The sequence below is a fragment of the Temnothorax americanus genome, unplaced genomic scaffold (assembly GCF_048541705.1).
Source record: "Temnothorax americanus isolate GAGA-0224 unplaced genomic scaffold, ASM4854170v1 Scaffold77, whole genome shotgun sequence".
In the NCBI taxonomy this organism is placed as follows: domain Eukaryota; kingdom Metazoa; phylum Arthropoda; class Insecta; order Hymenoptera; family Formicidae; genus Temnothorax; species Temnothorax americanus.
This window is the reverse complement of record NW_027509800.1, coordinates 550,635-562,258: the sequence shown is the minus strand read 5'-3', so window position 1 is coordinate 562,258 and position 11,624 is coordinate 550,635. Positions and strand designations below refer to the sequence as shown.

The 11,624-nt window shown below is 44.6% G+C and overlaps 4 protein-coding genes across 4 annotated transcripts; 3 read left to right on the top strand and 1 right to left on the bottom strand.

Annotated features, from left to right (window-relative positions):
* Positions 1-217: 217 nt before the first annotated feature.
* Positions 218-1,744, top strand: Nse1 (SMC5-SMC6 complex component Non-SMC element 1). Its single transcript, XM_077423253.1, has 6 exons — positions 218-436; positions 528-669; positions 779-974; positions 1,059-1,172; positions 1,251-1,374; positions 1,495-1,744. The coding sequence occupies exons 1-6, from the start codon at positions 337-339 to the stop codon at positions 1,596-1,598; spliced, it is 780 nt and encodes a 259-aa protein (XP_077279379.1). The 5' UTR covers positions 218-336; the 3' UTR covers positions 1,599-1,744.
* On the bottom strand, positions 1,669-4,065 carry LOC143906886 (uncharacterized). The gene is made up of 2 exons (XM_077423234.1): positions 3,691-4,065; positions 1,669-3,606 (listed from the first exon to the last, which is right to left on the bottom strand). Exon 2 carries the CDS (start codon positions 3,486-3,488, stop codon positions 1,767-1,769), a length of 1,722 nt encoding a protein of 573 aa, XP_077279360.1. The 5' UTR covers positions 3,489-3,606; positions 3,691-4,065; the 3' UTR covers positions 1,669-1,766.
* A 194-nt stretch (positions 4,066-4,259) lies between these two features.
* LOC143906892 (uncharacterized) lies at positions 4,260-8,309 on the top strand. Its single transcript, XM_077423241.1, has 4 exons — positions 4,260-4,450; positions 4,528-4,907; positions 4,993-5,861; positions 6,230-8,309. The coding sequence occupies exons 3-4, from the start codon at positions 5,147-5,149 to the stop codon at positions 6,877-6,879; spliced, it is 1,365 nt and encodes a 454-aa protein (XP_077279367.1). The 5' UTR covers positions 4,260-4,450; positions 4,528-4,907; positions 4,993-5,146; the 3' UTR covers positions 6,880-8,309.
* Positions 8,310-8,638: 329 nt separating this feature from the next.
* Positions 8,639-11,520, top strand: Cct6 (chaperonin containing TCP1 subunit 6). The gene is made up of 7 exons (XM_077423236.1): positions 8,639-8,886; positions 9,281-9,872; positions 9,977-10,312; positions 10,399-10,464; positions 10,540-10,762; positions 10,846-11,014; positions 11,102-11,520. Exons 1-7 carry the CDS (start codon positions 8,750-8,752, stop codon positions 11,172-11,174), a joined length of 1,596 nt encoding a protein of 531 aa, XP_077279362.1. The 5' UTR covers positions 8,639-8,749; the 3' UTR covers positions 11,175-11,520.
* The last annotated feature ends 104 nt before the right edge of the window (positions 11,521-11,624 follow it).

The following is an 11,624-nucleotide window of genomic DNA, read 5'->3' as shown; positions in this document are numbered from 1 at the left end:
GTTTGACGTCACGCGCGACGCCGCCAGGATCGCCAACTGGAGCCTGGAGTACTAGTAACCGGAGCCCCACGCTTCTGCCCCCCGCGCATGCGCGCGCGTGAAACAAATGCTTCGTGTCGCAATTGTCGCATGTCGCTGCTCGCTGCACGCTGCACGCTGCACGCTGCACGGCGCGCGCGTTGCGAATGCGTGGAAGAATGAAGAATCCCCGAATCCGAATCCCGTTTCCCGCTTTTTGCCGTTTCCGTTCGTTGGGTCGCGCGTGTCGTTAACGACTGCGTCACCACGTATTATTTTCTTCGGTTCGTCGTTCGCGTCGAGACCGATCGACGCATCATGGTTTACGGCAAAGAACACAAGGCCGTTTTGCAAGCTATTATACACGAGGGGGCTTTGCCGGCGGATAACGGAAAGGACGTGATTATTAGGTTGTTTGGTACGTAAGCTTGACCGTGTCGACACAGCGCGGAAAATGTAGAGCACGACGAGTAAAGCGAATCAACGTTTACATTGGCGATGAATTTCAGATCACGATAATACTGCGAAGGTATTGAGCGAGATAAATGCACAACTGCGACCGTTATACATGACCGTAAAGTGCACGACGTGCGAAGTTACCGGCCAGCTGTATTGGGTTTTCGCGAGCACGGTGCTAGACAAGAGTGCCAGGTATACTTATATAATACCTACTTAGTCATCTCGTATCGCGTCAACTGCGGTGACGTTACTGATATTACGGCTGGCAAAAGCTTCGCGGTTACCGCTCGTCGTTTTTCAGCTTCCATCCTGAATTCTCGCAAGCCGAGTTGGCTCTCTTGCGCAGCGTATATTCTGAAATTGTTACTTCGAGCAACGGCTATGTATCGAGTACGTTTTGCCTTAACTTGTGCTCGTCGTTGAATCTAAGACTGAGCAAGGCTGACGCCGATGAGTTCTTACGCGAAATGGTCGCGAGAAAATGGTTGTACTCCAAGGTGTATATATATTTTTATATTTTACAACTTTGACGGTGTACTCTTAAAAGAGACGGTTATAAAGACATGGATTTTTTTTTGCAGGATGGTAAATATTATATGGGAGTGAGAAGCATAGCGGAGTTGTTGCAATATTTCAAGGATACCTATGAGAATAATCTTCAAATTTGTACTTTATGCAAGCAGGAACTTTTTTACGTAATATTTCTGTGAATATATATAACGCACATGTCCCATTTGACAGAGTTACGTGATTTTGTTATCTTGTGCTTGCAGAGCGAGAAATGTAGCGCGTGTGATGCCGCGACGCACGTTTATTGCCTGGAGAACTACGCGAGAACGCATGGCGGTCCAGCGGGATGTCCTACGTGTCGTCATCCTGTACCGGGAACGTCGTCCGGTACGTTTCCATCTTTTTAATTTTATCTTTGGCTCTTTATTATGTTTAATGATTTTACTGTTGTGTCGTTTGAATGCTCGACGATTAATTTTTTTTAAAAAAAGATTGTATCGCTTACAGGTACGGATGCCAAGGATGTTGACGGCGCGCCACAAGTGGAAACGGACATAGAGATGACGCAGTCTAGTCACGCCAAAAGATCAAAACGGAGACATAAGAATTGATGTAAGATGCTACGTTTAATTTGTGACGCAAGAATATTTGGGATAAAACAAATGGTGCGAACTGAAGAGGTGAAGAGTTACAAGTTTATTTTTCTATAAAATTATATTAACGTACTATGTACAATAAAGTTATATTCAATATAATACTAATAATATAATAATGCTTTATTATGTACGTTTGCCGTGACTCGCTTCGAATTTTTCTCTTAAATATTTGAGACCGGCCGTAATGTTTGCTTCGTTTATATTTCGTGACACGGATTCTTGCCCGTTCGCGTGACCGACACTGTTGGAAGCGGAAGACGAAACGTCCGTTTCACCGGGAAGGGGGATCGTCGTCGCGTCTGTTTGTTTTTGCTGTTCAGGCGTATATATCTCGGACGAGCCATGTACCGTTCGTGAATACGCGCCGGCGAGATGAGACAACGGCGACGAAACGGTCGTTTGTCCCTGAGAAAAGGTCACGGCGGGAGTTGTTGTCGGTCCTCGTGTACTTTCAGACGCGTCGTGGGAGCTGGTCGTGGCCGCGTTGTATCTCGGTAAATTGTTTTTGTCCGTCTGACTCGTGCTATCGCGGTCTTTTGCAATGAAAACTGTCTCCGTACCGACAGACGCGTTACTGTCTTCACGATTCTGTAAGTTGGTGTTAGATTCTTCAATGGCGTTCCGAGAGTTACGAGTGTCCGCGTTATCTGGCTTTTCGTTTTCTTTACGAGTTGACTGCTCCGCGTTCCGAGAACGGTTGTAAAATCCACCGCTCGTAAAATTATCGTAAACTGGCCCAAATTCGTTGCGTCTTTGCGCTCTACGTTTATCTACCCATTCTTCTTGCGACATCACGCGCCAGTGATTCTTCTTGCCCAGAAGTTCTCCAAAGGCTTTTATCTTATCCTCATCCGTAGTTTCTTTTTCCTGGATAGATGCCGCCACGACGACACTTGTGGCTACGCGATCAGCCGTCTCCGTAGATTTAACTTGAATCGACATTTCTTGGGCCAACTCCTGCTCCGTAGGCTCCGCTGGCAAGCCCGCTCTGATACGCTGTCTAATTCTCGCTGCCTTCGTCCTATTCTGTTCCATTCTCTCCTTCAGTTCCTTGATCTCCTTCGTTTCCCTCTGCTTCCTCTCTGTCTCCTTCCTCAAGTTCGCCAGGTTTTCTTGCTGCTTCGTTCTCTCCTCCTCGTCTTGCGAAAACGCGTAGTAACCGACGCCGTGCGCTCGCGCCTCGTCAAACAATATGTCTTGATAATGTATATCAGCCTTGTCCACGAGCTTTCGCGTTTGTTCTTCCCATTTTCTTCTCATGATTTCTATCTCGGGTTCTTTCTCCCGCGCGGAGTATTGCTCCTTGTTTTCCTCTTCTTCCTCTTCGCCGAGATGTTTCTTCATTATTTCCTGCTTTATCGAATCATCCTTCTTCCGCATGTGCGGCAGATCTTCCCGCAAACACTTTCTCGTACGGCCAAAACAATCCTGATACTCCACCCACGTTTCCTCCGGCTCCAAGGGATATTCTTCGTTACGCGTCTCATCCGCGACGTCTTGGTCGGGTTCGTCCACGTTATTCTCAAAATCGACCAGAAATTTATCGTTATTCGTCTTCGATTTCTTCAACCTCTCGTACAATCGTGCTTTAGCTTCCAACATTAATTTTGACTTTTTGTGGGCGACACGATCCTCCGAGTCCATCGGTCTCTCGGCCTTCTCTTCAGCACGGCCGTTTGCAACGGTCTTTTTGCTCTTCTTCTTCGTCTTACCGAACAGTGGCAGCGCCGTGACAGGCTCGGTCTTCAACTTAGCCTCGTTTACTTCAGCTTGTTTCCTCAACAGTTCTGCTTTCAGGCCCACCAAGGATGAAAAGTTGACGTTTATCTTCTTCGTCATGTTCATCGTTTTTTGGGGAGCGTCGTCTCAACTTGAATAAATATCTCGGCAAGTAAAGAGAGCACTTTTTGCAAAAGTCCAGAATACAGACCGTCGATATATATATAATCCACGATTGTTTCCCCTGAAAAACAAGATATTGTTAGATCGAATTTACTCACAATCAGAACGGCTCATTCGTTTAACGATCTGTCATAATAACACTTACGTAAATTATTTGACGGAAGGCTCAAAACGTATGCCTTACGTATGCGCGTGAACAACGTGCGTAAATAACGTTCATAACGTTCCAATCAAGTGGAAAATTGGAATGTTTGTTCGAGTTCGAGATGACTGACGGACGAGGTTATGTTATGTTTTGCACGCTGACCATAGGATACAACGTAACGCAGATTTACCAGTTCGTAGAGAGCGAGCGGCATAACGTTAAAAATGATAACAGACGTGTTAAAAATAGAAAAAAAAATCGCAAACGACTTGTAGAAAAGAGTTCAAGTACGATCCAATAACGTAATCGCCACGTAAATTAATTAGAGTTTGGTCGAGTAAAGTCAGTAAAAAGAATAAGCCTCGACTCGCGGGTCTTGGATTTATCGTGACGTCACGCCTACCTCGTGCGAGCAAACCGGAGGCGGCCATCTTGCCCCGGCGCGCGTCTGAACTTTCGAAAGTCACGTGACGCGTTTGAAAGCGAGCCAGCGAGGTTGCACCGGAGGACGTCTTCGAAATTTTCTCTTTTTCACGCTCGTCCGTCGCGAAACCCGGCGACATCCTCGAGGTCGTTAGCCATCTTAATTCGAATTCACGTACGTGCACGCCGTAGCTTCTAAGTCGAGAGCGTTGCGCGGCACGTAGATCGCTGGAAAAAAAGGGGCTGGAAGGGCCGGGCCGGAGTGTGAAGCGAGAGGAAGCTGGATCTCTTGAAGGACGCCGTTCGAAATCTACCGATAGTACATGTGAAAAAAAACGTATGTAAAATATATCTGTAACGTTTATTAGAAGCGATACCGCGAGTCTACGGCATACAACATAACGCGAACTATAGATTTTCGGCGCGAGTATATTTCGGAACGCACCGGCCGCGGCAGAGGTGTCGAGGACGTCCAATGGAAGAATAGGCGGAAGAGGAGGAAGTGAGCGAGTCCTCGTGATCGTCGCGACTCGGCACTCTCGGCACTTGGCAGTTATCGGCGACGGTTATCTATCCGCAAGATCGATTATCGATTGCCCGGGGATCACTCGTGCCGCATATCGAGGGCGCCCGGCGCAGTTGCGCCGTTTCGTTGTCGTTGTCGACAGTTGTCGACGTAGCGTCGTTGAGTCCTCGGAGAAGAGAAGAGCGGGAAGAGCCTTGGAAGACGCGGGAGCACGCGGGACTACGAAGCCGGGTGGAGTGGATCGGTGCGCGCGCGCGCGATTTCCGAGGTAAGTAGAGCGAGAGAGAGAGAGAGAGAGAGTTTGGTCGTTGGTCGTTCCTCGTGGTCGACGTAAAATCTCGTGATTCCCATAGTGATTCCATCTCAGCCCGTTCGCGACTCGCGACTATTCCTCGCGACGGTAGCCGTGCGCACGCGGTTTCTCGGCAAACCATAGCGGAAATCGGCTACGGCAACAGTTAGCAGCAGCGGCAAGCCGGCTAAGCAGGGCACCGCGGTCGGAGCTAAATGGCACCGCGCAGGCATCAGGCGAAGCAAGCGGCAACGGAGAGCGTCGTGGCCGCCGCCGCCGCCGACGGCAACGTGACGCCGCCGAAGAAGAGGAAGATGGTCGCGAAGCAGGCTTCGGACGAGCCGAAGCAGATCAAGGGCAGGACGACCCGGCAAGCAAAGGCGGCGAAGCGGGAGAGCGAGGCTGGCGGGCCGGCTAGTCCGCCGAAGAAGTCACGCGGTAAGCAGAGAAATGCCGCCAGTCCTGCTGCCGCCGCGAAAACCGACACGAGGAGCAAGTCTAAGAAGCAAACCAACAAAGAACCGGAGAACGCGACGGTGGACGACCATGCCGGCGAGGAGGTAGCCGAAAAAAGGACTCGCGGCGGCAAGACCGCGACGACGGCGAAAAAGGCGGGAACCAAGGCGACCACGGCGAACCCGAAGGCCAAGGCACCGGCTGCTAAGAAGCAAAAGACCCGAGTCGCGGATGAAGAAGATGCTGGTGCGAGTCCTGCGAAGAGGACAACTCGTCGCATGAAAATGGTTGCGGAAAACGATGCGCAGGCAAAACCTCCTGCAAAGGCATCTAGGAAACGCAAGAACGCGGACGAAGCTATTCTGGAGGCACAAGCCATCAAGGAGGAGGAGGAGGAAGAAGAGGAAGAAGATGAAGTAAAGGCAGCCAAAAAACCTCGTAGCGGAGCAAAGAAGGTGGAACCTGATGATGCGCGTAAGTTCCTTCTTTTATCTCGTCAGACCGGAATGCTTTCGCGGTGGTGGTCACAGATATATTTGCGGAAAACTAGAATGGAAGAATTTTTATTTCGGTAAAGTTTTAATAAATTTTTGATAAATTCTAACGGTAAGTATTTCAACGAATTTTTCAAGGAATTTGTGGCTTTTACAGGATGTTCAGGCATCCTGTATAATTTAGATCTGCACAAAATAATGAACAACGTTACAAAATGTACTGATCGAGACGTTAAAAGTTCTCAATGTTTGGATGCCATTTGCATTGTATATTTGTTTTAGAAAAATTTCTCGTGCCTGTGCTATTTGAGCAATATTGTTACGTATACAACTTTTTTTTATTTGTAGCCATGACGACGTCCAGGGGAAGAGCCAAGAAAAATCCTGCGAAAGAAGTTGCTAAACCACCGCCAGAGGAGGCAGAAATCAAAAAACAAAATGGCAAGGAACAAAACGCAGCGGTACAAGAAGACACGTCAAAAGCAAAAAATGTGAAAAATGCAAAGAAAGGAACGGCAAAAAAAGCTGCTCCCAGGGGAAAACTTGTTGCTGCGGCAGTCAAGGCCGTGGAGCAGGCTCAAGCGGAAGAGGCAGCGGTCCCTGAAGTGGATGTCAAAGAAAATGGAGAAGCACACGTGGCAGAGCTCAAACGGAAAAAGAGAAATGCGGGGAAAGCGATTGCAGCAATGAATGGAAAAGTTGAAGCCAAGGGAAGACAGAAGAAAGGACAAGCGGCTGCGACGTCTATCGATGATGAGAAAGAAGCAACAAAGGACGGAACTAATGAAACGTCGGAGAATGAAACTACTGAGATGACGGTGGTACCAGAAATAGAAGAGATTGACATCAAAGATGTTTCCTTGATCAAAGATGACGACGTCTTACAGAGCAAAGAAAAAGCATCCGATTTTAACGATAGTAAAGCAGACTCGACGAAAAATGATTCGGACACATCAATTAAAGAAATGGAAAGATCAGGAACTTTTCTGTGCTTTTAAACAAATACCGAACTGTTAAAGGATAGAATGGCAAGCCAGAGGTTGGAGGGAAATATCAATAATATTTTATATTTGTTCAAAATAGACGCACATGAAAAATCGCGCTTATATGGGGTAGGAAGAAGGAGGGGGGGGGGGTAATCTGATGTTTTAATATATTTATCGAAATACTTGCAGCGTAAACGGTTGAGTCTTAAGTCCCTGATCTATCGCTGTAGTCATGACCTAGGGGGTGATTTTAGTATCGGATCAGGGAACTTGATGATATTCTTAGGATATTTATTTTTTTTTTGCGAGAAAAAAAAGCAAAGGATTATACACGGAAGTTTCACACCAGCGTCTGTATTGTTGTGTAAGTGCTTGTAATAAGCGTGATAAAGCGTGTTACCGAAAAATGTTTCGAGCAAAACATATTTTTTTAAAGATGTCTTTTATCGAAAATGTTTAATATTGGATTTTCAGCTATATATCGATAACATGTAGTGCCATAAGAAAGTTTTTGATAGGCTTTGTGCGATATTCTTGATTCCTATCTGGGCAGCATCTGCTAAAGTCTACAAGAGATAAGATCTATTATGTATAAATAGTAAATATTTATATGTATAATAATAATAATAATTATAATTAATAGTAATATGTTAATATTATTATATATTGTAATAAATATTGTTATCGAACAAAAATTCGAGTATCTTGGATAAAACGCAGGCCATAAAGAGATAAAAATCTTCCTACTGCTGCCCATGTAGGAGTTGGTACGTTACATATTTTTCTAAAAGGATAAGCGATACTTATATAACGCGCGCGCACACACGAACACACACACACACATACACATATGTACACATTGTTTCCGTTTCTCTAGTCCCGTAGTTTTACTTCAAACATTTATAATTCTTTTTAGTAACGATGCAGTTAATCAAACGTGCTTTTAACAAGAAAACTTCGAGTTTGCAACTTCGGGCTTTTATGAAACAGAGAACCTTTTTGATGGTAAACAAATTTTGTATATTCTTTTTTTTTATCACCGTTAGACTTTACGATTATACTTAAAATGTCATTGGGCGCGTTTAAGTCAACAAAGCAGTCTGCTGCGCAGTTGACAAACAGCAGCTCGTATATCATTGGGATGCATATACGAAATAATAACTGTAATCTGTATTGGAACTAAAATTAAATACTGGAAAATTGTATGTTTCTAATCAACGGACGGATTTTCATCCTCTAATGATACTACATTTTGCAGTTAACTATCTGCTGTTGCCTTAAACGCGCCCATTAACTAATCAGAATGTTTGTACTTTTTAAAAAAAGGATTGTACATAATTCCGGATTCTGACCTTTCGCATTTTGTACGATTAAATATTGCAACATTACAAGCGTTCTGTTTAATAACAACCATGTATGTATAATACATTTACTTCCAATCAGCAAGACGTTTAAGAACGTGCGTGTATTTGTGTTTCTGTAATGTTAATATTCCTTACATTATATATATTACTATTCTCCACTATAAAATATTTTCCTTTCTCGTGTGTTGGAATAAATTGATTTTGTCTTTATATAAGTATATGTTCTTTTTGGGGTAAACCCGTGATCGTTGATACTTGTAATAAAACCCCGTACTATGTGAACCGTTTAAGAATTCGTATTTTCCCGCCTTCTCGTAACTTCCGTTGGCAACGCGAGTTGTGTTTAATTTCATGCCAAGTCCACATGTTCGCGCGAGGGCGCCGCGGCCGCCGCTCAGAAGTCTTCCGCTTCCACCTCCACCGACACCGACAGTTCGCAGAGGCAGAGACGTCGAAGGTGCGCCAAGCGTGGTATTTTTACGATCGAAAATATAAAGAAACGAGGATAATTCGCGAGGATGGCGGCTATCAGTCTGTTGAATCCGAAGGCCGAGTTTGCCCGGGCGGCACAGGCTCTGGCGGTAAACATCTCCGCCGCGAAGGGAATTCAAGACGTGATGAAGACCAACTTGGGGCCCAAGGGAACCATGAAGATGTACGTATCCGCGCGTTCACGTGTCGCGATGTTCTCGCCGCTTCGCCGAGGTTGCCGTCCGCTCTGCGGTTCCCCGCGCGTTTATCTCGAAAAGCATCTCGAAACTCTTTGACTCCGAATGCCATTGCGCGAGGATGTCCAGCAACCGTGAGAAACGTGGCCGTGGAGCGACGCGCTCGTCCGATTCCGCGTCATTCTTCTTATTAGGAAATGACTTACGACGTGCCGGGGCGAGAAGCGAGAAGAGGCGTTGACGTTACCTTCTTTTCTTATTCCGCATATGAACTCGTTGTTTCTTTGATTTATATACTATAATGTACTTAATGTGCGATGATCTGGTTTATAATACAATAATAATAATATCGTGGTAATTTTGAATGATTTGAATCGCCAGGCTGGTTTCTGGAGCTGGAGATATAAAGATCACCAAGGACGGCAATGTGCTCCTTCATGAAATGCAGATCCAGCACCCTACGGCATCTCTGATAGCAAGAGCGTCCACCGCTCAGGACGATATGACTGGCGACGGCACAACCAGCACTGTACTGGTCATCGGTGAACTGTTAAAGCAAGCCGATTTGTATATAACGGAGGGGCTGCATCCTAGAGTGCTCGCGGACGGTTTTGACTTGGCTCGCGCCAAGGCATTAGAAATCTTAGACTCGATGAAACGTCCAATCGAGCCTGTCAAAGAGAGCCTACTGGATATCGCGAGGACCTCACTCAGAACAAAACTTCACCATACCATGGCCGACAAATTAACCGAGATCTGCGTGGACGCTGTGCTGGCTATCGGGCAGCGGGGCAAAGAGATCGACTTGCACATGGTCGAATTGATGGAAATGCAGCACAGAACGGCGGACGATACCACTCTGATTCGTGGTATAGTCACTGACCATGGAGCCAGACATCCAGATATGCCGAAAAGATTGGAGAACGCATATATTCTGACCTGTAATGTGAGTTTGGAATACGAGAAAAGCGAGGTATGTGATAACGCTAGATGGCATAAAAAGTTTAACTAATATGTTGCGCGCAATAATATTACACATATATTAGACATATAATTTTGTGGCGTTCCATTCCATAGGTGAATAGTGGATTCTTCTACAAGTCTGCGGAAGAGCGCGAAAAGTTGGTGGCCGCCGAACGTGTGTTCATCGATAATCGCGTGAAAAAGATTATCGAGTTGAAGAAGAAGTTGTGCGACGGAACGGCGAAATCGTTCGTCGTGATAAATCAGAAAGGGATCGATCCGTCGTCTCTCGATATGCTCGCGAAGGAGAACATTATCGCTTTGCGCAGAGCCAAGCGCAGAAACATGGAACGTCTGACGCTCGCGTGTGGTGGCGTAGCCATGAATTCTGTGGATGATCTGAAAGAGGAGCATTTGGGATGGGCCGGCCTCGTGTATGAACACGTTCTGGTAACGTTTTGTACTTTGATTAACAAAAATGGGAGTTGTCACACAACGGAAAACGCAACTTTTTACAACTTTTAATTTACTTTCAGGGAGAAACTAAATATACCTTTATAGAGGAGTGCAAAAAGCCAACGTCCGTAACTATATTATTGAAGGTAACGCAAATGATTATTTATGCTGACGCGCACACGCGCGACACAAATATTCTTACTAATATCGTGATATTCCAGGGACCTAATAAATTTACATTGGAGCAACTCAAAGATGCTGTGCGTGACGGACTTAGGGCAATAAAGAATGCTATCGACGATCGTGCGGTCGTTCCCGGAGCCGGAGCCTTTGAGGTTGCGGTTAGTCAAGCCCTCCATCGATACAAGGAGCAAGTGAAAGGAAAGCAACGTTTAGGAGTACAGGCCTATGCCGAGGCTTTACTTATTATTCCCAAGACTCTCGGTAAACATAATAATTATTAACTAATTTTTCCTAATACTGTCAACATTATCGTGATTAATCTTTTTTTATTCTTTCGATTTCAGCCGTTAATAGTGGATTTGATCTGCAAGACACGATCGTTAAATTATTTGAGGAACACACCGCTTTAGGAGAACCAGTAGGATTGGATTTATCTACGGGGGAAGCTATAAAACCCGCGGATGTTGGTGTTTATGACAATTATAATGTAAAGAAACAAATTATCAATTCTTGGTAAGATATCGTCGAAAACATGCTGTTAAATATTTGGTTATTTATATGCGCTGCGCGAACTTACATGGATAAATTTTTTACTTTCAGCACGATAATCGCCAGTAACCTCCTTCTGGTTGACGAAATAATGAGAGCAGGATTATCTTCACTAAAGGGTTAAATTACAATGCAACTCTTATGAAATTAAAAGTTTAAGGACCACTAATAATTTTTTTTTTACGAAATCAAATTATATATTATCATTTATTTTGCGTTATATCTGTTAACCAAACACGTCGCTTGATCTCTTGCTTTTAACATAAATATTTAATAACACGATAATGAATTTTCACCTTAAACCTTAATAAAATGATGTTTTCGTAAAAAAGTATTTTATTTGCTTACAAAATTTCACAACGTCGAAGTCTAAGCTGAGGAATGTACAAAATATCTTTGATAGTATAAAAAAAGTCAGATAATGTATAAATAATGTGAATGCCACACGTCATATTTTCAAGAAAGAAAATGCTGATGCAAAAAGATACTGATTATGTAAAATAAATCAAAATATACTGGTTTCCTTGCTTTTATGTTAAAGTAGTAAGTTTAAAATATGCTTAAAATGGAGCTC

Excerpts from the sequence above, each read along its gene's own strand:
- Nse1 (XM_077423253.1), top strand. The coding sequence starts at position 337 with ATGGTTTACGGCAAAGAACACAAGGCCGTTTTGCAAGCTATTATACAC. Across the intron at positions 975-1,058 it reads GAAAATGGTTGTACTCCAAG|GATGGTAAATATTATATGGG; the intron begins GTGTATATATAT and ends TTTTTTTTGCAG. Across the intron at positions 1,375-1,494 it reads TGTACCGGGAACGTCGTCCG|GTACGGATGCCAAGGATGTT; the intron begins GTACGTTTCCAT and ends TATCGCTTACAG.
- LOC143906886 (XM_077423234.1), bottom strand. The coding sequence starts at position 3,488 with ATGAACATGACGAAGAAGATAAACGTCAACTTTTCATCCTTGGTGGGC.
- LOC143906892 (XM_077423241.1), top strand. The coding sequence starts at position 5,147 with ATGGCACCGCGCAGGCATCAGGCGAAGCAAGCGGCAACGGAGAGCGTC. Across the intron at positions 5,862-6,229 it reads GGTGGAACCTGATGATGCGC|CCATGACGACGTCCAGGGGA; the intron begins GTAAGTTCCTTC and ends TTTTATTTGTAG.
- Cct6 (XM_077423236.1), top strand. The coding sequence starts at position 8,750 with ATGGCGGCTATCAGTCTGTTGAATCCGAAGGCCGAGTTTGCCCGGGCG. Across the intron at positions 10,313-10,398 it reads TCGTGTATGAACACGTTCTG|GGAGAAACTAAATATACCTT; the intron begins GTAACGTTTTGT and ends ATTTACTTTCAG. Across the intron at positions 10,465-10,539 it reads CCGTAACTATATTATTGAAG|GGACCTAATAAATTTACATT; the intron begins GTAACGCAAATG and ends GTGATATTCCAG.